The following is a 27,293-nucleotide window of genomic DNA, read 5'->3' on the forward strand; positions in this document are numbered from 1 at the left end:
AAATACATACATACACACATATACATATATATACAAACCTATACATATGCAAAAGTGAAATCTCAGCAGTGAAATCGTTCGAACAGTGTGACAGCTCTCAGAAATATACCGAAATATACAGCAGAAATTTCAAAATATACCGTAAATATACCGATAAAAACGAACTTAGCCCTCTTAAGCCCCCTTTATTCAAAACAGTATAAAAACTTGATTTAAGCCGCGGAAAACAATAATAGTAATAATATTTCTTCCATGATCCCATTCCACATTTTCTTCCACTCTGTTGCATTACTATATGTAGGATTTATACTAAAATTACCAAAAAATTACCTAAATATTACTTCAATTTCAACGTCAAAAGGTTGGAATGCAACGCACCTTTCATTGCTAGGGATGGCAGTCGAGTGTACCAATTATGAGCGTATGACACTACACTGTCGGAGATCCGTTGGTTCCGATTTTCAGATTGGTGGCAGATTGCTATATGCTAATATAAGGAATTTTGTTAGCATAACTCTTTGACTGCAGACTTTTTCTTTCATGTTGTGTCTTTCTTGCAGGTAAGACAGTTCACTATTCACTGTGATGCCATCTCTAATGCTCTTTCGATGCATTGAAAGATTTCCCTCATATTTGGCGCGCTCAACAGTTGCGCCCCGTAAATTTGAATGAATGAATGAAAATCATCAGCTTTCGCGTTTCTTTCTCCTATTTCTCATGAACTTCAAATTTTATTTGAATTATTAAATGTACATTATTGTGTTTAGAATTTATAAATATGCTTTTGGGAGTGTGTGTGTGGCTTCAACGCTCTTAATAAACACCATACTTGTATGGTTTTTCCCTCATAAATGGTGCTCTTTAAACTTTGCCTTAATTTCGATTATATTTTTGGTGACCAAACAATTTTTCAAAGTACATTACATTATATATAATAATTGGTAAAAATTTGAAATATATCTTCTACGACTACACTCTGTAAAATTTGCATATTTCTATTTCTATTTCTATTTTGGGGTTTCAACTATTTTTTTCTGAATTGCTGATTGTTACTGAGTTGCCGTTACTTTGTTTTGTTAATGTTTAAAAGTTGCCTTTAAAATGTTATTTAAGAACTTCGCTGAGTTGTACAGTTGAAATACTTTGAGATTTGCAATTAAAATATCTAAAACTACATTGTGCTCGCAAATCGTTTGTTTGTTGTGTGTGTTTTTTTTTGGTGTGTGTGCCAGCAAAACGACGGTTTAAAATGTTCAATTAAAATTATAAGTACAATACATAAAATACTTTTATTAAATATATTTAGCGATATCACCACGATTTGTTGTTATTGTGCTCTTAAAAATCATGTAACAGAAAAGATTTATATGCTAAATTATGAATTAATTGTTATCTTTTACTGTTTCCTTCTTTTCGTTATATGTAAATGTTATATACTCGTATATTATAAATATTCATACGATTTGTATCGTCCCCACTGGCGGCTCCACTCCTCCTCGTTGGTTGCTGTCGTAAATGCAGTCAAAATACGCTTGCGTCTAAAAAATACATTCCCCTTTCAATCTGTGCGGTGTGTGCTGTTGTGGGCCCTTCCATCCTTCCATCCCTCCATGCTCCTTACCAATCTACAATCAAGTCTAAATCTGAATCGTTGCTCTACTGCTACACACCACTGCTTCCTCCGGTCTCCCCCTTCCTTTCCATTCCTCTCTGCTACACTCGTGGGTGTGTGTGCTTATGAAATTAGGCATACTGCGGTGCTTGGGTAAATGCAATGCCACGGCCCCTCCTTCTCCGTCAGCAGTCTCGTATTACAAGGTGCAGTATTCGGTGAGAATGGGTATGGATTTCAGCAGCTCGTTGATGTTATGCTGATCCAGATGGGCCACCAGCTTCTCGGAAGACTTGAGCAGATTGACACAGTTCTGGAGATTCTCGACAATCTCCTTGGTCATGCTGTCCGACGACTTGCTGATGAGCTCGGCCAGCTTCTTGCCCACCTCGTACTTCACCAGCTCATCCTGCAGGCGTTGCGCCTGGTCCTGCCCCGCCTGATGGGCCTGCGACAGATAGACCACGGAAAGTATGCACAGCGCAATCAGCGCTTCGTTCTGCATCACCAGGTGCTGAGCGGTCAGCATGCTGACCATGGCCTCCACAGTGCCCTCGTTGGCCAGGAACTCGCTCAGGCTGGTGCGATCATAGTCCTGGGTGAGCGGAATCCTGTCCGCTATCTGCTCGGCCGGGGCGTCGCCCTTGCGAGGCAGCGCATAGGCAATCTTGCTGAGATACGCATGCTTAATGAGCCAGGCCATCAGGCGCAGCGACTCCCCGGTGACGCCCGCGTAGTCCGACGATTTGCTCCAGTGCACCAGCTGCTCGATCAGCGTCTTGTTCTTCAGCAGCTCCAGGGCGAGTTTCTCTACAAAAAAGAGACATGCGGGGCTACAGGAAGGCGAACATGAAAAGGGGAACGTATAATGGACTAACCCTGCCCGTCGACAGTCATTCGGAGAGTGCCTAGCAGCTTGAACACAACAGGTGGCTGATGGATCTCCAGCATGGGCAGAATGGTCTGCACCAGGCCCGCCTGGATCACCGCATTTTTGTTCGGCTTTGGTATGACCAAATTTCGCAACGCACTCAGCAGTGCGTGCTGCAGACGGACATCGTCCTTGACGCCATTGTTCTTGGCCAGCACCTCGAGCAGCTTGTTCATGGTCTGCTGCTCCACAAAGTAGATGCAGTGGCTGTCGGTGCGGGCAAAGTTGCCCAGGGCCAGCACCCCAGTGGTCAGCAGGTCAATGTCCGACGAGTCCAACCAGTCGACCATGTTCTTGAGCAGCGTTGTCGTGTACAGATAGTGCATCGATTCATCTGGAAAATGCAAGCAGTGAGGTTAACTGCGGCAAGATTGGGAGGGCTCTACTTACCGCCGGTGAGAATGAGAACGATCAGCTCGCAGGCGAGCTTCATCAGGGCCCGGGCCTCGCTTGTGCTGGCCAGAGTCTTGTACTTCTCAAGCAGATTGTAGATGGTCTCGCAGAGCCCGTCCTTGGCCAGCAGCAGCTTCACCTCGTCGCTCTCTGCCTGGTAGTGGAGCAGTTCCAGGCACATCTCGGCCAGGTCCGGGTTGGTCGAGGCGGCCAGAATGCGCGACAATTGAATGTTGAGCGACGCCTCGAAGTTCAGGTCCGCCACATTCTCCGTGAGAATGCTGAGCAGGGGCAGCGTATTCAGCAGCAGATCCTCGTGTACCTCCACATTCGAGGCGCCCGTGGCGATGATCGCCTGCAGCTTCTTCATCACGCCCAGTTCCATGGCCCTCTTGGCCAGCCCCTCGCCACCCAGCAGATAGTTCGAGAGCAATCCTCCGCGCACCTTGATGAACTGCGCCGCATTGGCCACATCATCGATGCTGGCAATGTCGAGCAGCTGCAGCAGCACCGCATCCCCCTCCAGCTCCAGTATGAGGTCCCGGGCCTCGTCATTCAGGTAGCATATGTTCCCCAAGGCCCTGCAGATCTGTATGGGGAGCTCCATGCTGCCGTCCGGGGTCGGCACCTGCCGCAGGCACTCCAAAAAGGCTGCGATAATGTCGCGTTTGGTGAACTTCTTGCGCTGTACCTCCGACTTGGTGATCTCCGCTATGCACTTGGCCGCCTCTTTGCGCACGTTCGTGTCCTCGCATTGGGTCAACTCCAGGAAGCAGTCGGCCAGCTCATGCTTATCGAACAGCTTGGGGTCCTTAGTGGCCGAGATCTCGCACAGCAGGTTCGTCGTCTTGCTGTTGCCCGCACTCACGCTGGTCGTCTTCAGCTGCTCGATGAGCTCGTCGATTTCAGCTTCAGGAGAAAGCGGGGAACAAAGAGACGACAATATATCATTAATTAATTATTGTCCGAAATACATACAGTACAGGTAGAAGAAAGGTCTTCCGACCACAAAAACTATATATTATCTGAAGAAGTAGTTTGTCTTTTGAGAAATACCTATTTAAGGCAGAACAGGGGATGCTATGCTACAGCAGGCTCTACAGCAGCAAGTCAAGTATCACTGTGCCCAATCATGCACACGACATCTATGATGCTCATTCCCTTTCACGCGTGACGAGGGACGTTCTACAGGGTAACGAGTATCCTATAGTCTATATGAAGACTGGTAAAACTCTCTTATTCTGTCCCTTTTTTGCACAGCAAAATTGATTGCCAATTTCGATTATCATCTGTGCCCGAAGCCAGGACAGGCAAAGGACAGTGTTTTCAAAGGGAAATGACGTGCATGAATATATGTAGAATACGTGGGACATCTCCAGCCTGAACCAAAGCATATTCCTGTGTGGGTTTTGAGTATAAAAAAAAAAGCTGGGCCATTAGAATCTAGTTAGGACAGAGCTGTGTGCTCAGGAAAACTTCTCGAGCGTGGGTCGCATTAAAGGACCATTTCCCTGCCCATAGCCACCAGATGCTCTGGGGCTAAGAAGCGGGGGAGACCACAGACGGAGAAGTGATTTGCATAAGTCCTTGCCGCGGGCGAAACAAAAGCAATGTGCGAGAGCAATCACGGGTTCAAGGAGTGGATGTGGAATGGAGCTATAAACAGAGGAAATGAACACCCTTTAAAGACTTTTAAGACTTTGGGTTTGTCGAAGAGTAAAGGGAATTCGCTGAGAATGCTTTATAGTTATGATATTGCGATTACCATTAAAGAGTTTATTCCCTTAGGAAGGTTCCAAATGCTTTCCACTTGCATTAAACTTGAATTGGTTTTCATAGACACCTTTTGACTTCAAATAATGATCTTATTCTTTTCTAGTACATTAGAGAGAGAACGATTGAGAGCACAGAGACAGGGAGAGAGAGAGAGAGAGACAGCAGAATGCCATGCCGGCAGATCATGCACACATACATGCACACCTCGATGTACAGTGGTTGTCTCGTTCTAGCATCTGGAACATAATGATCCCTGCCTCTTTTTCATAACGGAATGATCAGAGCTATTGCGTCCCATCAGCAAATTCTAAAGCGTTGCTCCCATCCGTTGTTCCGTTCCTGGAAAGCCACTAGCTCGGAGAAAAAAACCTTGCAAAAATTGCGTAAAATGTGGCTTAAGTTTCAATTTGATTTTCCCTTTTTGAGCAGGTGCCTGGGCCCCAAACAGGCGCATCTGGGGGTGGGGGTGGGGTCTTTTATGGCCAGCATTATCACAATATTATTTCAGTCATTCCCTTTTTTTGAAACACATTCGGACCGGGGAATGAATAGTAGGAGAAACGATGCGAAGCGAAGCGAAGGACAAGGGCCCCGACCGACCCCCGTCGTCAGTCGACAACTGGCGACAGTTGGTGGCAGCAACATTGAGTGGAGTGGGGCAGCCAGGGTAGGGGCAATTCAACAAACTTTGTGGAGCATAAATAATGAATAGGTTAAACAAAGGGCAAAGGAGAACCCTACCGATGGGTGCCGCTGCTGCCACCCCTCCTCTTCGCAGCATCATTCGAACAAGGGAACGGCGGAGAGAACTAACTGCCAGACATGTTGCACTTAGAAAGGTAACTCTATCCTCAACTTCTGAACACGAGTATACAGTATACAGTATACATATGTATGTATAAATACAAATACAAATACAAATGCATATGCAGATTCACATTCAATGCAATCCCCTCAATAGGCAAATTGTGGCACTTGTTTGTGCCCTCTCCTCTCCTCTTCTTCTGTCCTCTCTGAAACGCAGTGAATGCAATTGGAAGGACAGGTGGCAACCCCCGATGGACGCGGCAGACAGGTGCAGGTGGCGCAGGTCGTGCAGCGCTACTTCCGCCAGACAGAGACGGAGACAGAGGCAAAGAGTCTGCCTGCCACAGCCTTTTTTCGCTGTTGTGTTTTTTGTTTTGCGTGCCTCAAAATGTTTGCTTTGGTAACTGGTACTCGTTGGTATTCAGAGTGTGCCACATGCCGCTCCATCCCTCCGTCCCTCCATTACAGCCATCCATCCATTCCGTTCGAGTTCCGTGGCAAGTTCGTTAGCTTTTGCTTTGAGGAAGCCGAGGAGCCGGCGCCCATTTGAGGCATTTATTCACTCCAGTTTCTGGGGCAATTGCTTCATTTTTTTTCAGTCTATTTTGCATTTCGGGACTTTGCCTGGTTTTATTAATTTTTATACCCGATACTCAAAATGAGTATTGGGGTATATTAGATTTGTGGTAAAAGTGGATGTGTGTAACGTCCAGAAGGAATCGTTTCCGACCCCATAAAGTATATATATTCTTGATCAGCATCAATAGCCGAGTCGATTGAGCCATGTCCGTCTGTCCGTCTGTCCGTCTGTCCGTCCGTCCGTCTGTCCGTCTGTCCGTCCCCTTCAGCGCCTAATGCTCAAAGACTATAAGAGCTAGAGCAACGATGTTTTGGATCCAGACTTCTGTGATATGTCACTGCTACAAAAATATTTCAAAACTTTGCCCCGCCCACTTCCGCCCCCACAAAGGGCGAAAATCTGTGGCATCCACAATTTTAAAGATACAAGAAAACAAAAAACGCAATCGTAGAGAATGACCATATCTTTTAGACTGCAGAATCTGAATTGGATCGTATTACTATTATAGCCACCATCAAGAAAACAATTTCATTTTTTCTCGCCCTGTCTCTCTCTAACACACAGGTAGCATAGGCGGCTTTGCTTAGAGTAAAACATTAGCGCCTAGATCTCAGAGACTATAAAAGCTAGAGCAACCAAATTTGGTATCCACACTCCTAATATATCGGACCGAGACGAGTTTGTTTCAAAATTTCGCCACACCCCCTTCCGCCCCCGCAAAGGATGCAAATCTGGGGATATTCACAAATCTCAGAGACTATTAAAGCTAGAGTAACCAAATTTGGTATCCGCACTTCTGTTAGATCTCACTATAAAACCTTTATCTCAAAATTTCGCCCCACCCCCTTCCGCCCCCACAAAGGACGAAAATCTGTTGCATTCACAATATTGCAGATTTGAGAAAACTAAAAACGCAGAATCATAGATACCGACCATATCTATCAGATTGCTGAATCTGGATCAGATTAGATCATTTTTATAGCCAAAGGAAACAAATCAATTTGCAGTGGCTACGCAGCGCGTGACGTCACGCTCAGACTGATTTTCTGTCTCTCTCGCACGCACTCTTTGTCGTGTCGTTTAATATTAGCGGCCTCTGCCGGAGGAGAGCCATACTGACTTAGTATCGGGTATAACTCTAGAGTTGCGGTGTCCGCAGCAACTCACAACGTTCCCCCTCGTTTTTATGTATATTTTTTGCTGTATTTCGATTCTCCATCAAACGATGCACATCAAAAGTGGAAAAACAACATGAAAATTTCCCGAAAACTAGTGCAAAAATATATGTATGTGTATTATATACATACATATGTATGTACGTAGTTGCTGCTGTTGTTGCATGTTTGATTCGTGTGCAATTTCTGCCCCTTTTGTTTTGGGTCTCTGCAGAATGTGGGCTATGCCCCAGGAAGTTCGCGTGGCCCCGAAATGGAAACCATGGTAGTTTCTGGTGCAGAAATTTTTGCTATGGGAGCAGTCGTAATTATTGTATCGTAAATATGGCAATCAATATTTGTTAGTCCTCTTCCACTGGGTGTTCAGTTCTAATCAGGAACTTCAGAAGAATATCCCAGGAATATATTTGGTAGCCTTTTGATCGAAAATTATCCCAGAAAATTGTATTTAGTTATGTGAGAATTGGATATCCTCGATCTTCATTAACGAACGTTTATAAAGTATCGTTATAGATCGGGAAATGTAGAAACGTAGACTTAAGGGGAGTTCCCGTTCTAAGGTCTACAAATTTAGGCATTCTTTCGTTACAGAATTTAGTGTTCTGAAAAAAACGTTACTTTAAACTAAAGGAAGTAATTTATTAAATTTTTGCATTCAAAAAATATCACGAAATGCCAGCTCCGGCACCGAGCGTTGAAACATTATAATCGGTTGATTCCTCGATGTTTTAGACCCATTTTTAAATATTTTTAGATGAACTAATTTAATAAATTCCTTTTTTTTAGCTACAAGCAAACCATACCAAAAAGTACTTTCGTAATACTTTATTTTGTATCTAAAACAAATTTCTGCTCGTGCCTTAGAACGAGAATTTCCCCCTAATATAGCTATTTTATATACAAATACACATAATTCTGTTTTTACACGGTCTTTTTTTACACAGTTTTGAAATAACACGGTTTGAAAATCAAAAATTGTTAATTTTGTACACGGTTTTTTTCCACTTAATACGGTTTAAAATAACATCACATATATATGTATATGTATATAAAAACACACACAGCTCACAAACAGCTATGAACCAAACGAAAACAAGAAAGATCACAAGGAGAATATGTACATCAATGTCTTTTTTTACCCGGTTTTTAAGGAACAAATCTAGGAACAAATGTAAAAACGGAATAATTTTTAAGATGCATGATTTGAATTTAGTGCTAACTGAAATGTATTTACTTGATAAATATACCTAGAAAATTAGTATGATATATACGAATTTATTATTCTTCGACCATAAATGAACGAAAATAAGAAGATATTCTGAAGATTTCCGTTGGAAAACTATTTCTTCCCCACTTCTTCTTTCACGGTATCTATCTGTTTTGTTTCTTAATTCTTAGTGATGGTACTATCGGCAACTATCGCCAGCTAGGGGTGGGCTGGAAGTCCCGCACTCAAAAGGGAGTCACAGTCACAGTCACAGTAGAAAAAGCAGAGTGGTTTGGTTTGGTTACTTAATTTATTCACAAATTTTAGCTTTGAACAGATATCCCCGATATAGTACAATTTGGACAAGGGCAGGGGCAGGGGCGACTTTGAGTGCTCTGATGGGGAGAATGTGGAGCAGGAGGAGGAGTAGTTGAGTCTTGGGGCAAGACTAGACCTCTGTGGGCTGCTGCTTCTTTGGATTACTTGACAGAAACGGCCTAGGGCTGGACTTCCCGATCTCGAAGAGCGCCTTGCAGGCTGCTAACGGCAGGTCCTCCGCATGGTGGCGCATATTTTCCAGATCGCCCTGCCTCGCCCGCAGGCGCAGAGTGTCGCCTACGAAGGAATGGAAGGAACATGACAACACATGACAACACATGAACCCTCCTGGGCGGATCGAACAACTCACGCAGTCTCGTCTCCTGCTGGCAGTTCACCTTCAGGTCTTGGATGTACACGCTCTCGATCTCCTGCTCCAGCTCCTGGCGCTCCTCCTCCGTATACTTGGCGGCGGTCTTCGGGCTCATGTAGTAGGCTATATTCCTGGAATGGCTGAAGCGGACCAAGCTGTGGGTGCTGCGGAGTGGATTGGATAGGAGATGTGTATCCCCGCCGCAAGTCTGGGCTGTTCCCTGAACGACTACTCACCTGGTGCGCTTGAAGCTGTAGTCGGGCACGGTGCTTAGGAAATGCATGGTGAGGAACATGAAGAGCAGCGCACACACCATTCCGATGGCCAGATGTTCGGTCTGGAACAGCGCCTGACTCTGGGGCACGCGCTGATTGGCCGCCATATAGGGGCGTCGCGGCGTACCCCCATCGTAGTCCTCCTCTCCCTCCTCCTGCTCCACATTCTCCCCATCAGAGTACTCGGAGTCGCCCATGCCCATGTCCAAAGTGTACTTTATCCGCCTCTCGTGGTCCGTTAGGCAGTCGGCGGCCTCGCTGATGCGGCGGAAGGCCATCTCGGCGCCAGGAGCCCGGTTCTTGTCGGGATGGAGGCGCAGGGCCAGCCTCTTGTAGGAGCGCTTCACCTCCGAGAAGGGGTCGTTCTGCGAGAGGCCCAGCACCTCGTAGTGGTTGCGGCATCGCAGTACCTTCTGAACAACGTCCAGCATCTCGGCGGTGAAGGCGTGCGGCAGTGCGTCCGACTGTAAGGTGGGGCCGAAAATCTGATCGCCGCCGACATTCGAGTCGCCGCACAATCGAATCACTATGGTCTTAATCTCCAAGAGGGCCTCGATCTGTTTGCGATCTATGGTCATTAACAGGGCCTCGCGGATCCGTTCCAAGGCGTGGTCGTAGTTGCCCAGGCACAGGTCGCTGACCAGCCGGTCGTGGAGTTGGCATCTCGCTTGACCAGGCATCACGGTGGCTTCCTCCTCTTCCTGCTCTGTCCAGGTGGCTTCCTCCTCTTCCTGCGCTGTCCTGGTGGCTTCTCCATTATCTCTCCGTCCTGCCCAGCAGCGTGCAAAGGCAAAAAGTGTGTGTTTGTTTTGTTTTGTTTGTTTGACGAACTTTTGATTTTGAGAAAGCTGTGTGCGTGTCAAGACAGCAGAGGGGATTTGGGAATCTTTTCAAATTTTGACGGTTTTTTGCAATTTGGAGATGTAAAACCCATTTTCGGATAAGCAATTATAATTAAGCATTTGATTGAACAAAAACCTTGTGTGAGCGAGAGGACGGTATGTATTTGTTTGGCTTTTTGAATATCGTTTTTGGCACTAATTTATGGTTATGTCTGGCAGTCGAGATTGGACGAAGACTGTGGGAAAACGATCACAACGAATAGCCATGAATGAGTCATAGCAGTTAGCTTGATAAGTTTCAGAGCAATCAGTATTGTCCACCCAGACTGAATAGTATTTTCATAGCATTCAGCTTTCATAGGGGCATAGAATCCAGAGTTAACAGTTTCATACCGACCAGCTTTAATGGCAATCAGCTTTTGAGTCGTTTAATAGCAGAAAGATATGATGACATTTTCTTGAAACAGCAGTTTAATTTGAAGTTATTCAGGCACTCCACCTGCTTTGATCTCTTGCAATGTTTATATGTTGTATGCCTTCCCTTCCCCTCCCTGGCAAAGTATTTACAGTGTGTACACACTCCCTTTAAGTGGAATACAGATGAATGCGTGTACATACGGGTATGCACACACTGGCCTCAAAGGGCAGGGCTCAAACGTTGACAAAGTTCATCTTCAGTTTATGGACCACTTGAAATAACTCTGTGTTGGCAATCGAAGTGTGGGGGACGGGAATTGACAGCACTTCAGACCCCAAGAAGTATGCTTCAAAAGCTTCGAAAGGGACAACCTACTGTGTGCCAAAAGGGAGGACAGGACACAGGACAGGACTCACTCGCAAGTTAATTGAAATTAATTTCTATGCCAATTTGAATGGGGGCACGAACTCAATTAAAACAGAACGAACAGAACGACAGTCCATCCCCCATTTCTCCCCCTCCCATTCATTTATTCATTCATTCTCAAGGCCATTAGACGGGGCCGAATTCTTATTAGCAGTAAAAAGAATCAAGAGAGGGCGAACAAGAAAAAGGAAATCACAAGTCAAACAGCCAGATGAGGCGCACCGCCAGAGGAATACGCAGAAAGGGCAGCCGCCACATGCCGGGGGCCTGGGACGGGTTTCCTCGCAATAAATTCGTTGCCGGGCAAACTAAAATACTCGTAACAGCCAGCTAATCCGGGAAAGCTGCGTGGAACGAATGAACAACAACGAAAAAAGCAGCCCAAAATAATAATAATAACCATAAAGAAGAGGCAGCAGCACTGGGGTGCTCTGATATCGGTCTTATCAGCGCTTTGGGGTTGGTTGCTGGGGTGCTGGATTGCTGGGTTGATGCCACAAGCCAAGCGACAGTCAAATTGTGTCGAAGCAAACTCCAAGCGAACGCGTCGACAAAATGCAGACACAAAGGACCAATTAAATTCTAAAGCGAGTGAGCCAAAGCGGGCAGGAGAAGGACCCCATCCGTGGGTCTTGGAACTGGCAGTGGGTCTCGCAACGTTGGGTCCCAGCTGCCGACGGCTGGAGATGTGGGGGAAGTGGACTGCTGCTCTGCCAAGGCACGTTTAAGTGCTGTGGGATGTTGCTGCGTTCCTCCGCCACAGAAAGGGTATATTAACAGAGCTGTCGGTGGATGCGGGGCATACTGGAACCGAAAACTGTTGGCGTGTATAAAGCTATTATTTTTTAGACAGATATTCCAGGGTATCGCAAGCTATTGGACGTTTCATTTCATTTATCCATTGTTATTTGTTATGCCACCCCTGGGGGTGGCTTCAATGGGGGAGGCGAGTGTTGAAACATGCCGGTAAACCTTGCACCTCACAGGAGGCATATTCATTTATTAATGCGTCGTCACTGCAGCTGCTCCCAGCGGTGGTTCAGTGGCGGGGCTTAGGTGGATGGTTTCTTTCACCACAGCCACAGCTAGTGGCACAGTCCCAGTTAGAGGGAGAAAGTCACAGACACACACACACACTCAATTCCCGCCAGAATTGCAGAATTGCGAGCGCTTGTGCCATTAGAGGATAAAGGAGAGAAATCTGATTGGATTGAGTCCACCGGTAGCCGGTGCACTTAGCACACGGTCAACTCGGGAGAGCTGGGGAGATCATCTAATCTGGAGCCCCCACTGTGCAAAGCAGCCGAGCAGAAAAACGCGTAAATATTGATTTTTCTCACATAACTCTGGCATCTAAGGGCAAAGACTGGGACTAGCAAAGAGCACACACACACATCCCATCTAGCGCGCCCGCCCACCAACTCCTCCCACTGGCTGCCACACCGCCGAAACGTAGGGCAGACAAATAGAAGTAGGAGACACACTCGAGAGCACCCGGCTCGGCACGGCACTGCACCTGGTCTCGATTGGGTGTCTTCGCAGCTCATAAATGTATAAATATGTTTGGTGTGGGCACGGGCAGTACATGTTGCACACACACACACACACACAGAGAGAGAGAGATGGATTTTACTTATACAATGACACGCATGAGTTGCATTTGTTTATATTGGGGGGCTGCGCCGCAAGCAACAAACAAAACGTAAAGAACGGAATCTGTGTGTTGTGTTCCCGCATTAAAAGAGCAGCATACAGCACACAGCATACATAAAAATGAAGAAACTCATTTCCTTCTCACTTATTCCTTATTCATTATTGTTACTCACTCGCCATGTTTGCCGCCGCTGACCGCTTTTGTTGATTATTCCGTCGCGCTTCTTCTCCCTGAACTGCCTGCCGCAGATGGTTTAGTGGATAGGCACGTTTATCACTTTTTTGTGGCTTGTGGGCTTGACAATGCTATATAGCTAATCTTATTGTTAACACATCGAAAAAACTGAACACATTTCACTGATTTTGCTGCTGCTGCATTTATTCCAATTCCAAAACACGTACACCCGCACCCGCACTAACAACAAAAACTGCGACTAGGGATGTTAAATATATATCGAATACTTTTATATATATATTTTTTTTATATTTTTGTATATTTGTGATTTTTCTGTTTTTTTATTTATTTTAAAAACTCGACACTATGTTGTTCTTGTGAGCACATTTATCGATCAAATATACCGATAAAATACACGCAGAAATAAACCAAAACACACTGCCTCATTTTCAAAATATACCGTTAATATACTGACAAATTCAAGTTCTTTTTACATATTCCTCGATTTTGATCTTCCGTGGAATATTACTATATATATAGCACATTTAGCCATGTCCACATAATTTTATACGATTAATAAATCAATTTTCTACAAGATTGGATAGTTTTTAATCCTTGCTTTTATTGTATATATTGTAAAAAAAAGGGTTAAACGAAAAAGTTCAACAAAAAGAAGAGTCGCAATGTTGCTGGTATTTGAAGACTTGATGCGTGTACAGCCCTTTGTACACCCTATTTCGTTAATTTTATATGAAGATCAAACGTAATTTATTAAGACCTTTTCTCAAATTGATATTCTTTAGACATATTCAAGTACATTATTAGTATCTTGGATACCTACGAAGTCTTGAATGACAAACATTTTCTCAATTCTATAATATCCATTTCCTCCAGGGTATGTGTGCATGGCATTAGCAACATGTTTGTGTATGGAATGAGACTCATTGTTGCTAAAGCGAACTGCGGCGAAATCAAATTCGATTCAAAAAACGACCAATTCTTTGTTCCGTTGAATAATACTGTCTATATAGAACATTTAGCCATGCCCACTCAATTTTGTACGATTGATGAATCAATTCTATACATGATTGGCCTATTCGAAACACTTGCATTTATTGGATTTCTATATAACATTGAAAATTAAATTAATAGATTGATGAAATCGTTGTATGAACTAGTATTTTATGGTTGTCGCTTCAACTCAATTTGGACGTCAGAATATACGGAAAGTATTTAATATACCGTAATCACCCTGTGTCATTTCCAATAGAACTGGAGAAAAAAAGGTACGGACAACAGGCAAAAAACTTCGAATTTTGTCGGCATGCAAGGTTAAAACTCACCCTTTTTCTCAACATGCTAGGGCTGCCAGGGATGTGGCACTGTTAAATGTCCATGTTAATTCTATGTTAAAGGTAGCGCGGTAGAGTTGCCCCCGCACACGCAGAATCTGATTGTTTATCTCTTAAAATTGTGCTTACTTTAACAAAATACACATTTAGTCAAATAAAAAGATACCATAAAATAGTTTAGAGACTGATTTGGCCGGAATTGTATGAAATAGAGCACATCAGCATAGTCAAACAAGTACTGCGTGGCCGCGACAACACTGCGCTATCAAGGCATAAAATAATTTACATTTATAAACTTTGCGCTGCGTTTTCCCTCTGGCCGTTTAATCACAACACCATTTGTGGAGTGATTTGCTGCGAGGACTGTTCGTAAAGGCTGGTAAAATTGGAAAAATAACTAAGCAGAACGCAAAAATGCCGCCAGCGTCCGCGGTGAACAGTAACAATGCGGCTGCACAGGCAGCCAAGGCAGAGCGTGCAGAGAAGTTGCGAGGGGCGCTCAGAAAATTCATTGTGGCGGATCGCCAGCGCCGGCAGGGGGAGTACGATGCCTATTGCGAGCAGATGCGTGTGCGGCGGGAGGAGGAGGAGCGGGAGCGCGAGAACCAGCAGGCTCTGGAGGAAACACGTGACGAGATCACCAAGCTGGACGAGCAGCTGGCGGATCTGCACAGTCAGAAGCACCAGCTGTTGGTCCAGCTTAAGAAGGTGCTCAACGAAGATGAAACACGCAAAAAGCAGGCCAAGGAGAACGAACTGTTTGCCATGCAACAGGCCGCGGCCACCGTGGCCACCTCGGTATTTCTACCGACCCTGCGACTACAGCATCACCAGCAACTAGCGAAAGTATGCATACGATTGGCAGCTAAAATCAGCCGCAATTTATCAGAGTTTGTTAACGTTTCAGCCACCGCCCGGCAACCAGTCGGGGAAGCGAGGGCGAAGTCCTTCGCCCCCCAATCATGCGTATTACAAGAGCACCGCCAGCTTTGCCCAACAAAGTAAGCCAGACTGCGGTCAAGGGCTGACACTTACAGTGAACGCTGCCAAAGACAGACGAAGACAGATTTGAATTTACGTTTAACCACAACACACTTGACACACAATCGTTGCTCAGGGAGCCTTCACTGTACTTGATTAGCGTTGTACTATTTGCATGACCAAAACCCCAGTCCCTAGCCTCCAGTCCCTCCCAATCATGATATACTCATTTGATTCCGCACACTAATCGCTAACCCACACAGGCACACAACTTATTTTCATTTCGTTATTTGTTTACGATTGATTCGCAGAACACGATGACTACCGTCGTGCCGCGGACTATGCTAGATTATCATGGAACAGTAAGAACCACAATCGATACAACACCAATCCATAGAACACCTGCAACATAACTAGCACCAACGCATCCATCACAGCCCGCCGCCCCACGTCTAATAAGCACTTTCGCTTCCTCTATGTTGCAGAGACCACGGCGCAGTATCCCAGTACGGGCACCCTGTTCTACCAGACCACCGCAGCGCCGCCAACCACACAGCAGCAGGCGGACGCCCGACTGCCGGCCATCTACAATTACGCCCTGCCCCTGAGACAGGCTTACCATGTGGAGCTGCCGAGTGCTACGGTGAGCAAGGCCTCCGACACTCAGTCGCCGAAGGCTCAGCCGATGCAGGTGCTGCACATCAATCTGGATCAACCGCCCATCTCCCAGTCCGACCTGGTGGTGCAGGCCACCAGTGTCGCCAACAGCTTGTCCATTCAGACGTCCAAGCCGCAGGTGACAATGGAGAAGCTGCCGGAACGATATCACATTGAGGTGAAGCATGACGGTGCGCCACAGAACCATGTACCACCGCCGCCGCATTTGCTGTCGGAAGGCGTGATCTTTAAGCCGATGATGAGCGAGCTCTCAATGCATCCCAATGTGCTGCAAATAAGCACCAGCCAGGTGAGTGGGACAGAACAGAACAGACGATGCTGTGCAACAGTTGGGCCTAACAGAAATATTCTCTCTTTCTATGACAGAATTCCAAGACTACTGGCAGCATTACACAAGGCTTTCCCCCGGGACGGGGAAGCTCAGGCCATGAGGGGCAATTGAACCGACAACAGCTGTCGCTGCTGCCTGGCCAGACGGCTACTCCACCCGTTTCGAGCTCTGGACCTGTACCGCCGGCAGCCGGACAGCAACTGCAATATGCACGACGCTTGTACTAGCTCTACCTTCAGATTCACATCTAGATCCAGATCCAGATCTAGATCTAGAGCCCCTTCTATGGAACTCACTCAGTAATCAAGATACGATTTTTAATGGAGATTATATTGACTACGCTGCCTGTTTGCGGTTAGCCACACACGAAATAAAGAACACAATAATGGCGTCCCTATTTTCCAATCGAATATACAGATTTTTAATTTTTAGTTATCTATGTACATACATATGTATGTATATACATATAGAATGTGTAATATTTATCCGCCTGATACTCTCGCAGAACCAAAGATCTCACAGCCCAGTTGCTTGGCCAGCTGTGGAAACAACTTCCATGCTGATCCGTTCGCGAACGAGGAGGGGGCTTTCATTAGATTTTTCCCTGTGGGGTGGTGGATAAGTGGGATGATAATTTGCGAATTAACTCAAGTGTGACGCATGCTGCTTTCCAAATCCGCGCTACCGAGAGCTTTTCCTTCATCATAATGGCATTTCATTCCCCTTGAGGGACAATTCCATTTGTTACTTAATGTGTAATTTGCCATTTGCCAGATGTACGCCACGCTGGAGAGGAAACTGGAAATTCATAGTCAACAAGTGATTCATAATCGTTTCTGTATTGTCAATAATTGGGTTCGGTTGTTCGGTAGTTGTTGTTCTTCTAGAATCTATCTGATCGTCTGGGGGAAATACATTTACATACGGAACGCCATAAGGTTAATTGTACGGAGCACCACTTGTTAATTAGCAATGTCAGCAGCGGGAAAGACAAATATGACGGATACAGTTAGGGCTCGATGTTTTCGGATCCAAAAAATAAAATTTCGAATCCACGTTCTCTACAATTGGATTACGAAATTAATTTGGAAACCAGTTGTTGTGTGTCAAGGAAAAGTTACAGACAATTACAACGGATACCTCTCGCCTCCTCTCTCCCACACCCCCGCTGCATGTAATTAAAAGCGGAAGCCATGCCCGAAGCCATAGTAGGGCCAACCAGGCCTTGTGGCTGGGGTGGGGAAAACTGCCGTTGGAGCCCCAACTGGTTGCACGTAAATACTTTCAGGCGCAAACCTGTTCCCTCTTTAAGCAACGCCTACGACAGTGCACAAAACCGCAATATCGTGAAAGTCGCAGGGAAATAGGCCCGTTCTCGAATCCCTTATCGCCATAATTGCTTAAAAGCGACAGCCTATAGATTTGATTACTGATGATTCTTAGCCACGATTGATTGGTAAAGCCCTTATAATTCCATACTAATGTTCTATAGGTGCTTTTTGTGAATTCCTCTTTTAATCAATTTTTGTGGAATCGAAATTGAGAAAACTGGCCTCAAATCTTGCTGTTCACAATCTCCCAATCTCTTGGGCCGCGGGGCAGATTCACAATCATTACGTACAGGCAGAGAGGCAGAGGCAGAGACAGAGGGCAGAAAGGGAGCTTATCAGCCTTCACCACAACCACCGAAACGCCGCTGGTAATTTGCATAAATAAACAAAAGGTTCACCATTTGGTAACAAAAACAAAAGCAAAACAAAAAACAAAACAAGTTAGTGCAATTAAATCGTACTGAAAAAACGGCTGCTGCCCCCCTGAACGATGTCATCGTCACCTAAAGTTGGAGGTGGGGACTTGGTTCGGGGAACCGTAACGAACAAAATGCTACGCGCCAACATCACAACACAAATTGGGGGGCCGAGCGCCAAAGTTCGTACGTGTGTTCGTGTGTGTGAGGCAAGAGCAACAGGCGGTTGCGTTGCGGTTGGGGCAGCGTCAGCTTCTAGCAGTGGCGGCTTTGAACCGATCTCTCGTCTCAGTCTCTATTGACGTCGGCACCAGTTCATATCGTGAGCGCGCGCGAATAGCACGTACAAAAAAAAAAAAAAAAAAAAATAACGGAAGAAAAGTAACGCCAAAGGTGTGTTGTTGAGTGAGTTTTTGTACTCTCTGTACCGAAATATACGGTCTTATTTTCAAAATATATCGTAAATATACCGATGAAATACAACGTACGCAAGATTGCGCACGATCGCGCACACACACGCCATCCCGCTCGCACTCAAGGCGTCGCCGGCCTACAATACATGTCAAAGTCTGTTTAGTAGCAAAACAGAAGCAGCGCTAAAAGGCAAAATAAATCTGACAAAATTAGCCTTATGTCGCGATAATACATATAGATATAAGTAATATATAGAAACGACAGACGCGCGAGACTCTGTGGAAGATATTACCTTGTTGACGTATTCGGTTGGTAAAATGACGTCATAAGAAATTGCATAAAAAAAACTACTCTCAACATAAAAACAATTGCAGGCGGTAGTTACTTAATAGAATACGGCCACAGATATGGAGTCCAATAAAGCCTATTTGCGGGAGAAGTACCAGGGCTTATGTAATTACTTGGAACGCGATACGTTGGGCAGTGAGTTGGTCATTTACGGAACCTCGGCTCTGATGCTGGCGGTGGCCTACGCCAAGCGGAAACCTGCCTATCTGGTGCGCCAGTTCAAGCAGCCGTCGCACATCCCCGAGCGCATCATCAACGAGCGCATTATGCACACGGGCAAGATCAGCGGCGTGCAGCAGCGGGATCAGGACACACTGCTGATGATCAAGCACCGCCCGCTTATACCCATCTTTACTAGCAGCACGCGCCTGCTCCCGGTGAAGCTTCCAGGCGTCAGCGTCAACGCCAATGGCTTTTCCTGGCTGCAGCAGTGCCTCGTGGGACGGGAGGCCACCTTCATCCCATTGAACAAGGGCGGAAAGAAGGACTACATTGTGTGCCAGCTCTGTCTGGTCCATCCGCCCAAGGGCAACCGATTGCTGGATGTCTCCGAGACGCTGCTCAAGCTGCGCTTTGCAAAGTTCGCTCAGGATTTGGCCTCCGGGGTGAAGCGCAACGGCAAATACTACAAGCACCTAAAGCGGGTCGAGGAGACCACCGCCGAGAAGGAAGCCTGGCTGTCCTGGGCGGCACGCTATCCCTATATCTGGCGGCGCTACAACGAGCTGAAGGCCTGGCTCCTGCCCAAGGAGAAGCTGCTGCCCGAGCTGGTTCGCTAATCCCGCACGGTGTCGGGATCTCAATACTGACCGAGCGTATTGTTAACATATGTAGTTCTAAGTTCCAAGGCCGTTGAAACGAAATGAAACTGAAAATCCGATCCGATTCCCAACCGCACTCCAGACCGTACGAGTACGTGTACGTGATTGCGTGCTAATTTTCCCACTCAAATCGAATCAAAATGCTGGCATTTTTTTAAATAAACAAAATATTGAATTTGTTTTGGATGACATCAGTGCGTGGCTGTGTGTGTGCGACCCTGCATTTGTGTGCCGCTGCTTCCCAAATAAAACGATAAAATACTTAATGCTACGTCTGCACGATCCATTTGTATTTCTCAATTCTGAATTCTATTCTATTCTGTATCCACGAACGAACAGTTGCAGCTTCTCCACAATTTCGATAGCCATTCTACACCGTACCGTCCTCCCAACGAATCTCAGGCAAAATGAGCTGCGGAATCTCCATGGTTAAATATATACTGTTTATATTCAATTTGCTCTGTTCGGTGAGTAAAAAACAAGCATAGCATCGACATTCATTATAGATTATATCATTTTCCCCCTGCCATTGGCCAAGCCCAGTACGTCTCCAAGTTTAGTCTGGGATATGATATCATAAGTTTTGTTTTACCGTAAAAACTGGTTTTTCCGAAAATATTTTGTTTGTTTTAGTTTTTGTGAGAAAGTTGAGGCCTAAAAACCGGTTAACCAAAAACAGTGCGTTTCAGAACAATAATTTGGGTTTCAAGTTTGTTACGAATAGTCTGAATAGAGTCCAGATGTTAACGAAATGAAATCTGACGCATAATGATACGAAGTTTATTATAGATCACTTTCTGCATTTATCCATCTATAAGATCTTAGAGTATTGGAACCCGTGACGTAGTGGTAGCAGGGGGCTCTTTTATATGTAAATTCTGTATACACAAAAAGGTATTCTGTTTACTTGGGTTGACTGAAAACGAGTTTTGTTTGAGGTTGAACATTCGTTTGAGAGCTCATAACATTTGGCTCCAAGAAATATCCGTACCATAGCCGGGCATCCGCTCGAGGCTAACTGGTTTCAAACATAAACAAAAACAAAAAAGTTACGTTGTTCATTTGTTTAGCAACTTCTTAGTTCCACAAAAGTCACAGCGGAGGACTGTACTGCACTGTAACTGGTTTTCGTGGGACTGCGATACGATGTGTGCAGGTGTGATCCGAATCCGAATCCGACTCCGACTGGTACTTGCTGCAGCGCGGAATTCATTCCAGTCACGCAAACATCAACATCGGCAGTATGACCCCTCCCTTCTACTCTTTTGACGGATTTGTTCAATGTAAAGTTACGTAATTACATTCGAGCGACGGGTGGGTGCTGTCTGACCCCCCACGCCCGAAAATAGTTGACTTAATTAAATGTGAACTTGCTCCCCATTTCAGTCGAGACAAAACTTGGCCAAACACTGCATCCCCACACGCACGGAACGGTGGGGGTGGGGGGGGGGGGGGGGGGGGGGGGCGGGGGTGGGGGGGTGGGCGACGCGTCGGCTTTTAGAGCACACTTGAACTAAATATTCTTCGTGTTTTATTTTTTTTGTCGGGGAGGATGGATGTGCAAACAGATATACATCGAAGTGGAAAAGATGGGTGGGTGTTTCAGACATTGTTGGTGTCGCAATTTTCGTCAGATCTCATCCAATAATGCCCTCAACCAAATGGCTTAGGTCATGCATCGAAACTATGATCTCCGACAGATAATTACTCCGATCTAATCTAATAAAATAGTTGTTGACGCATTGCGATACAAAATCAAAGCCATAGTAAATATATTCTTCATATTTATCAGAGAAATTAATCTAAATTAACCGCAGCGAGCCCACATTGATAAGAGCTAATACAGAACAACACCATTGATAGGCCTCGGAAGGAGAGGCCAGAGCTTCATCACCACCATCCGTTAGAAATTATTCAAATTACTATGGTACCCTATATTTTTAATAGTTTTCTTGCAGTGTAGAGTGTTGTAGCAACTGTTAGGGAAAAGCTGTTAAAGCTTTTGACAGAGCTTAGTTTTGATGGTGAAAAGCTCAAAGCTTTACAAATAACATAGGCAAAGTTGATTAATTTAATTGTATTAAAACAATACATATTTATATGATCTTTCCCAGATATGCGGCATTTTGTTGATCGTGTTTGGAGGCCTTCTGTTCAGCAACATCCACAACATCGATGACTTCGCAGAGGCGCTGCGCACCCAGCAGGTGCCCATCACAATGATTGTGCTTGGCACTGTTATCCTGCTAATCTCCTGGTTCGGCTGCTGCGGTGCCATTCGCGAGTCCTACTGCATGTCCATGACGGTACGAAATACGCACATTTGATCCTCCTAGAATCGGTCTCTCTTTACCCTTGCACGACCTTTATTTGCAGTACTCGATTCTGCTGTTCGTTTTGATGATTGGCCAGCTGGCGTTGGTGATCTACATGTGGCTGCAGAAGGACAAGTATCTGGTCATAATGGGCGATGTGGTGGAGAAGGCCTGGGAGCGACGCACCCGTCGTGCCGACTACATGGATGCCATACAGATTAGCGTTAGTTTTCAGTCCCGTCCCCAGAATTGAAATATCAAAACATCTGACACTCGTTTTTGGTATCTCTCCAGATGGAGTGCTGTGGCCGCACTAACTTCTCGGACTATTCCTTCCAAGGCTACTTCCCCCCCTCGTGCTGCAAGGATACCAACAACTGCCGCCCGGACACTGTCTACCGACGCGGCTGCAAGGCGGCCTTTGTGGAGTTCTGGGACAGAAACAGCGACATCATCAAATATGCCGGCTTGGTTATTGCCGCCATTGAGGTAGATTCCCCCACAACGCAGAACGCTGATGGTTATACATATTAATTGAAAAATTCTTTTGATATTTCAGTTTGTGGGCTTTGTGTTTGCCTGCTGTCTGGCGAACAGCATCCGGAATTACCGTCGCCGCGCGGACTATTAAGTGCTGGACCTTGAAAAGCCTTACTAATTTTAATTGAAACCGAAAGTACGAATTATGTTGCCCAATTTTATTTACATACATACATACGAGTATATCGATATAAATCACCTGACACAGACGGCCATTGAAATTTACATAATCTCAAGTTATACGAAGAAAATGAAATCCCATGAATATCTCGCTATAATCGCTTTTCGAAGATTGTAAGTTGAGAGATAGATGTATTGGAGTGCTAATATTTTTTTTACTGTACAAAATAATTTATACACCTGACCGAAAGATTGCAATAAACTGAGAAATTTCAAATGGTTTCTGTTTCGTTTGACCCACTTTATGAGAAAAACTAACCTACAGAGGTTTATATTTAGTCGGTTGGTCTATCCACATTGTGTAATCTGTGTACATAGGGATTTCTTATCTACGGACAGGGATCTGATGCCAAAGGCGAAAAAACCCCACCAACTGTCAGATTCTTAATCGAAATGTTTAATATTTCGTCTTGGAGTGCCCTCACCCAGAACGTATACCATATTTATTGGATTGATAAATAATAAATCAACGCGATAAGACGGGGGACTCACGTCGCAACTCCGGCCAGCCAAAGTGTCATATGAGTCATCTTATTGGCCAACTTGTAGCCCCCACCGACAACGTATTGCCAAGTGCAAAGAAAGTGCTCGGAATGTAAATGATTCATCTTAGAAGAGAACGGGCTGCCCCCATGTGAGAATTTCATAAGTATGAAGTAATATTCCGCCCATACTCGTAGATAAGTATCTATACGAACTGTTTAGACCAACAAATGATTCACACCTGTTTTGAGTACATTCGTTGGGTTCGGGTTCGGTTGCAAGTAGTTCCAACCACTTTATTGTACTATCTACGCCAGTGCAAGACGATAAGATCCATGAATGACTTTTATGGGTACATATGAGTACATATATGAGCTGCGAGATAGGAAACGAGAGAGTGGACCACCTATACATAAAGGTATTTTATTTGCAAGAGGAGATAAGTTCCAACTCTGATAAGATGAGGACCTCGAATGGTTTAATATAATGCCCCAGGTCTAGATGGAAGCCACTCAGTTTAACGAAAACAGTCCCAACGAACGAACGAGCGTACGGATTATAGAACGAGACATTCGGAATCAGCCGAAATACTATTATATTCAGCGAGAAACCGTGCAACCTAGAAATCCAGAACCATGAATTGCCTATCAGCCATGTTCAAGTACCTGCTGTACTTCCTCAACCTGATCTTCGTGATCGGCGGCATACTGCTGATCGTTGTCGGTTCCATCATGCTGTCCACGATGGGTAACTTCACGGCCTTCGAGGGAGCTATCAATACGCAGACCATCCCAATCATCATTATTACAATCGGCTGTGTGACGTTTTTGGTGGCCTTCTTCGGCTGCTGCGGCACGATCCGGGAGAATGCCTGTTGTACTACAATCGTAAGTTGGAGAGCACCTCTTGTGATCCGGAATTCCATTCTGATGTTACTATTTTCTCTGTAGTATGCCATCTGTATGCTGGTCTTGTTTGCCCTGCAATTGGCTCTGTCGATTTGGATCTTTGCGGCGAACGACAAGTTCCTGGACAAGATGAGCACAGTGGTGAACACGGCCTGGAATGAGAACAACGCCGCCCAGGGCTATCCCATGGATGCCCTCCAATTGGCCGTAAGTTTGGAAATTGAAGTTCCTGGATATTTTATGGGAATACTAACATATTTCTTATCCAGTTCAAGTGCTGCGGAAACACTGGCTACCAGCAATACGAATCTTCAGTCCCCGCTTCCTGCTGCGGCTACAAGGATCGCAATCAGGTGTGCGAGGCTGCCATTTACACCCAGCGTCTTGGCTGCAATGGCGAGTTCGTCGACTTCTGGGCCTCCAACACGGACCTCATTCGATGGAGCAGTCTGATCATCGCGCTCTTCGAGCTGGGCATCTTCATTGTGTCCTGCTGCCTGGCCAGTGCCATGAGGAAGCGCTGATATGGAGCATCCACGCCTGAATCATCCCATTAGCTGTAGCTCAGTTCCTAGCATCCATGCAGTTGAAAGTACATGCATACATCAGTCGCCATAAATAAATCAAATAGGTTAAGCTCAATCAAGTATATTTTTTGTATGTCTATGTCTAGCTTTGGCCACCAAATCTTATCTAATCGGAACGGGTCGTTGTTTTCCCCAAAACTATATCCGTGTACCGGTTGATAAGCCCCCACCAACTCCATCCATATTTAGATCGTTTGCCCTCAAACTTTTGCAATGAATCATTTATAAATGCCAATTGTTATCGCTTGGCCCACCCAACGTTTGCTTTTCTGTGTCCCTTTTTTTATCGGTGGGCTTCTTTTGGTCCCCAAAAAGTGATAAGATACATGCGCGTATCTTTCCGATATCGTTCATGTCTGAGGGACAATTTAAAAACAGTAGCCCAACAGAAAGACCAGTCCAATCGAACAATAGCAAACGACGCGTGAACGCGATAAATATCATAAAATTAAAGCGCTCAAATATACACCTGGATAAATTTGATTTAATTTGTATTTGATTTGTTGAACTCGAAAGGATACGAAAAGACAAAAGTCAACATGGGTTGTCTTTCGGGCATAGTCAATTTCATATTATATGTAGTTAATGTTGTGTTCTTGGTGAGTCCATAAACTAAAGAAACTCAGTGAAAACTACACCAAGAATAAGTTTACGCCACGAACCTGCTGGAATAAATAAATAAAACAAAGCTCAGCTAATGGCAGCTTTAGATATGTATATGTATATAATTTCTTTTGGATTTTGTGGACTGCAAACAAAGGATTTTTTTAATTTTGATAATGAACTAAAAATACAAGACAAGAAAATGGTGCCAAAAACAAATATATATACCCAGTGAAATAAGGCCTCAAATTGTAATATTTACACTTTTTAAAAACGTATACGAATGCAATAGATCGCAGACTGGCATTTTTAACATTAGTAGGAAAAAAGTTGATTTGAATATTTTGTATTTATTAATTTTAATTTTATTCATATTTCAATTGTCCCTGTAATTGGTATCCAAGGCGGCTGCAGCTAGAGATAGTTGGTCATTCTAGAGACATTAAATAAAAATATAAACTTTTTAAAACCAATACTAATCGTAATAATATTTTATATTATTATGAAACATATTCAGCAACAAATTTTATATACATATTTATGTGTTTCAAAAGGATTTAAATTAAGATAAAATATTACAAAGTATTTTGCATACATTTATGTTTAATATTTATTTTAAATGTGGACGTGTCCCTCTTTAATATGCCATATTTCTGCGGATGTATTAGTCCCTTAATAAACCGATCTTTTCAGCATAAAATCTTACATCAGTTCTATAAAAAGAGTCCACGATATGGCGCACTGGAAAGCCAATGGAATGGGCATTGGTTTCATATGATATCATCATAAGGTTTTTGCTGTGGTTTATCACCCATGGAAATGTGCATGAGTGTGTAGCTAAAATCTTATCAGGCAGCTTGTAATGTCTTTTGACAAATGAGGACCTAATCAGCTGGTTGACATTATCTTTTTTTTTGTAATAAATAAAGTTAGGAGCTCCCGAATAGAACTGCCAATGGAGATTATGAAACCCCCGCACTCTCTGCTCCTTTCAGATCGTTGGCATCCTTCTGATCGTCCTGGGATCGATCATGTTGGCCGACATCAATCGCTTCGCCGGAATGAGTGAGGTAGAGCACACGAACACCATCCCCATTTGCATTACCGTGATTGGATGCCTGATCTTTGTCGTCTCCTTCTTCGGCTGCTACGGCCTTTTCAGGCAGAGCGCTTGTATGACGGGAGCGGTAAGTACTCCTTGTGGAATGGAAGCTTTAGTTAAACCAAATCTATTTCGCAGTACACCAGCATGATCTTCGTGCTCTTCATCCTCCAACTGGTGCTCACCTGCTGGGTGTTCGTCAACCGAACGGCCTTCCTGAACGACATGAGAAGCCTGGTCACATCGCTATGGAACACAAATGACTCCGAAGCGTTCGGCGTGCTGGAGGTGACCTTCAACTGTTGTGGTAACACTGGCTATGCCAATTACGGTAACCAGACGGTGCCCGGCACCTGCTGCGGCTTCGCGAACCGTCAGACCTCCTGCTCGTCCCAAATTTATGAGACGAAGCCTGGCTGCAATGACAAGTTCGAGGAGTTCTGGTACGACAACATGGACATAATCCGCTGGTCCGGTCTGGGCATTGTCTTATTCGAATTGCTGGTCTTCATCTTCGCCGGCGCCCTGACCAACTGCATGCGCCGCGAGAATGCTGGCAGACAAGTGTCCGCCTAGACAGCGAGAGCATCCATTTCCATAGCATACGTATATTAATGTCCATGTAATAATAAAGATTTCTACTGGCCACTGAGTATTCCACAAGCGATAAGAATCCGCTCGCTTCTCTCAAGTAACGTTCTTTATCCCCAGGCAAATTCAGTTGCAACGGGAATACGAAGCATAGCGGGTCAAAAGAATCTCTCCTCAAAATTCTGCAGCAATGGACCGAGATGCACAAAGTGTTAGAAGTGTGATGGTTATATTGAACATATTATTCTCGGTGGGAATCGTCAAATGTTCATTAAAGATCCAAATTAAATCATCCAAATTAAATCACTCAAAGAAGTAATTATGGATTCGCTTTCTTTCACTTACAGTGCT

At 44.9% G+C, this 27,293-nt stretch overlaps 7 protein-coding genes across 11 annotated transcripts; 5 read left to right on the top strand and 2 right to left on the bottom strand.

The window, feature by feature from the left end:
• Positions 1-711: 711 nt before the first annotated feature.
• Positions 712-13,013, bottom strand: LOC6590880 (rap1 GTPase-GDP dissociation stimulator 1-B). The gene is made up of 4 exons (XM_026984961.1): positions 12,960-13,013; positions 2,934-3,845; positions 2,491-2,877; positions 712-2,422 (listed from the first exon to the last, which is right to left on the bottom strand). Exons 1-4 carry the CDS (start codon positions 12,964-12,966, stop codon positions 1,812-1,814), a joined length of 1,917 nt encoding a protein of 638 aa, XP_026840762.1. The 5' UTR covers positions 12,967-13,013; the 3' UTR covers positions 712-1,811.
• Positions 8,787-13,013, bottom strand: LOC6590881 (dnaJ homolog subfamily B member 14). Of its 2 annotated transcripts, none has more exons than XM_026984962.1 (4): positions 12,960-13,013; positions 9,409-10,216; positions 9,170-9,336; positions 8,787-9,096 (listed from the first exon to the last, which is right to left on the bottom strand). In XM_026984962.1, the coding sequence occupies exons 1-4, from the start codon at positions 12,964-12,966 to the stop codon at positions 8,930-8,932; spliced, it is 1,149 nt and encodes a 382-aa protein (XP_026840763.1). In that variant the 5' UTR covers positions 12,967-13,013; the 3' UTR covers positions 8,787-8,929. The 2 variants fall into 2 exon arrangements, with proteins under 2 accessions (XP_026840763.1, XP_026840764.1); XM_026984963.1 differs by lacking the exon at positions 12,960-13,013 and adding an exon at positions 10,687-10,695.
• Positions 13,014-14,467: 1,454 nt separating this feature from the next.
• Positions 14,468-16,713, top strand: LOC6590882 (G protein pathway suppressor 2). Of its 3 annotated transcripts, none has more exons than XM_026985705.1 (5): positions 14,468-15,159; positions 15,203-15,314; positions 15,606-15,656; positions 15,780-16,261; positions 16,339-16,713. In XM_026985705.1, the coding sequence occupies exons 1-5, from the start codon at positions 14,728-14,730 to the stop codon at positions 16,528-16,530; spliced, it is 1,269 nt and encodes a 422-aa protein (XP_026841506.1). In that variant the 5' UTR covers positions 14,468-14,727; the 3' UTR covers positions 16,531-16,713. The 3 variants fall into 3 exon arrangements, with proteins under 3 accessions (XP_026841506.1, XP_002015550.1, XP_026841507.1); XM_002015514.2 differs by having other exon boundaries at positions 15,221-15,314; XM_026985706.1 differs by lacking the exon at positions 15,606-15,656 and having other exon boundaries at positions 14,469-15,159.
• Positions 16,714-18,366: 1,653 nt separating this feature from the next.
• LOC6590884 (23 kDa integral membrane protein) lies at positions 18,367-22,697 on the top strand. 2 transcript variants are annotated; one of them, XM_002015516.2, is made up of 6 exons: positions 18,367-18,443; positions 19,973-20,100; positions 21,748-21,939; positions 22,010-22,171; positions 22,243-22,437; positions 22,508-22,697. In XM_002015516.2, the coding sequence occupies exons 2-6, from the start codon at positions 20,041-20,043 to the stop codon at positions 22,577-22,579; spliced, it is 681 nt and encodes a 226-aa protein (XP_002015552.1). In that variant the 5' UTR covers positions 18,367-18,443; positions 19,973-20,040; the 3' UTR covers positions 22,580-22,697. The 2 variants fall into 2 exon arrangements, with proteins under 2 accessions (XP_002015552.1, XP_026841510.1); XM_026985709.1 differs by having other exon boundaries at positions 18,438-18,455.
• On the top strand, positions 18,498-19,904 carry LOC6590883. The gene is made up of 2 exons (XM_002015515.2): positions 18,498-18,772; positions 18,839-19,904. The coding sequence occupies exon 2, from the start codon at positions 18,872-18,874 to the stop codon at positions 19,589-19,591; it is 720 nt and encodes a 239-aa protein (XP_002015551.1). The 5' UTR covers positions 18,498-18,772; positions 18,839-18,871; the 3' UTR covers positions 19,592-19,904.
• A 985-nt stretch (positions 22,698-23,682) lies between the features above and the next one.
• Positions 23,683-24,708, top strand: LOC6590885 (23 kDa integral membrane protein). The gene is made up of 3 exons (XM_026985710.1): positions 23,683-24,038; positions 24,102-24,266; positions 24,329-24,708. Exons 1-3 carry the CDS (start codon positions 23,787-23,789, stop codon positions 24,581-24,583), a joined length of 672 nt encoding a protein of 223 aa, XP_026841511.1. The 5' UTR covers positions 23,683-23,786; the 3' UTR covers positions 24,584-24,708.
• Positions 24,709-24,972: 264 nt separating this feature from the next.
• On the top strand, positions 24,973-27,018 carry LOC6590589 (23 kDa integral membrane protein). Its single transcript, XM_002015518.2, has 3 exons — positions 24,973-25,245; positions 26,245-26,436; positions 26,490-27,018. The coding sequence occupies exons 1-3, from the start codon at positions 25,186-25,188 to the stop codon at positions 26,925-26,927; spliced, it is 690 nt and encodes a 229-aa protein (XP_002015554.1). The 5' UTR covers positions 24,973-25,185; the 3' UTR covers positions 26,928-27,018.
• Positions 27,019-27,293: the final 275 nt, after the last annotated feature.

The sequence above is a fragment of the Drosophila persimilis genome, unplaced genomic scaffold, assembly GCF_003286085.1.
Source record: "Drosophila persimilis strain 14011-0111.01,24,50 unplaced genomic scaffold, DperRS2 tig00000002-arrow-pilon, whole genome shotgun sequence".
NCBI classification, from domain to species: domain Eukaryota; kingdom Metazoa; phylum Arthropoda; class Insecta; order Diptera; family Drosophilidae; genus Drosophila; species Drosophila persimilis.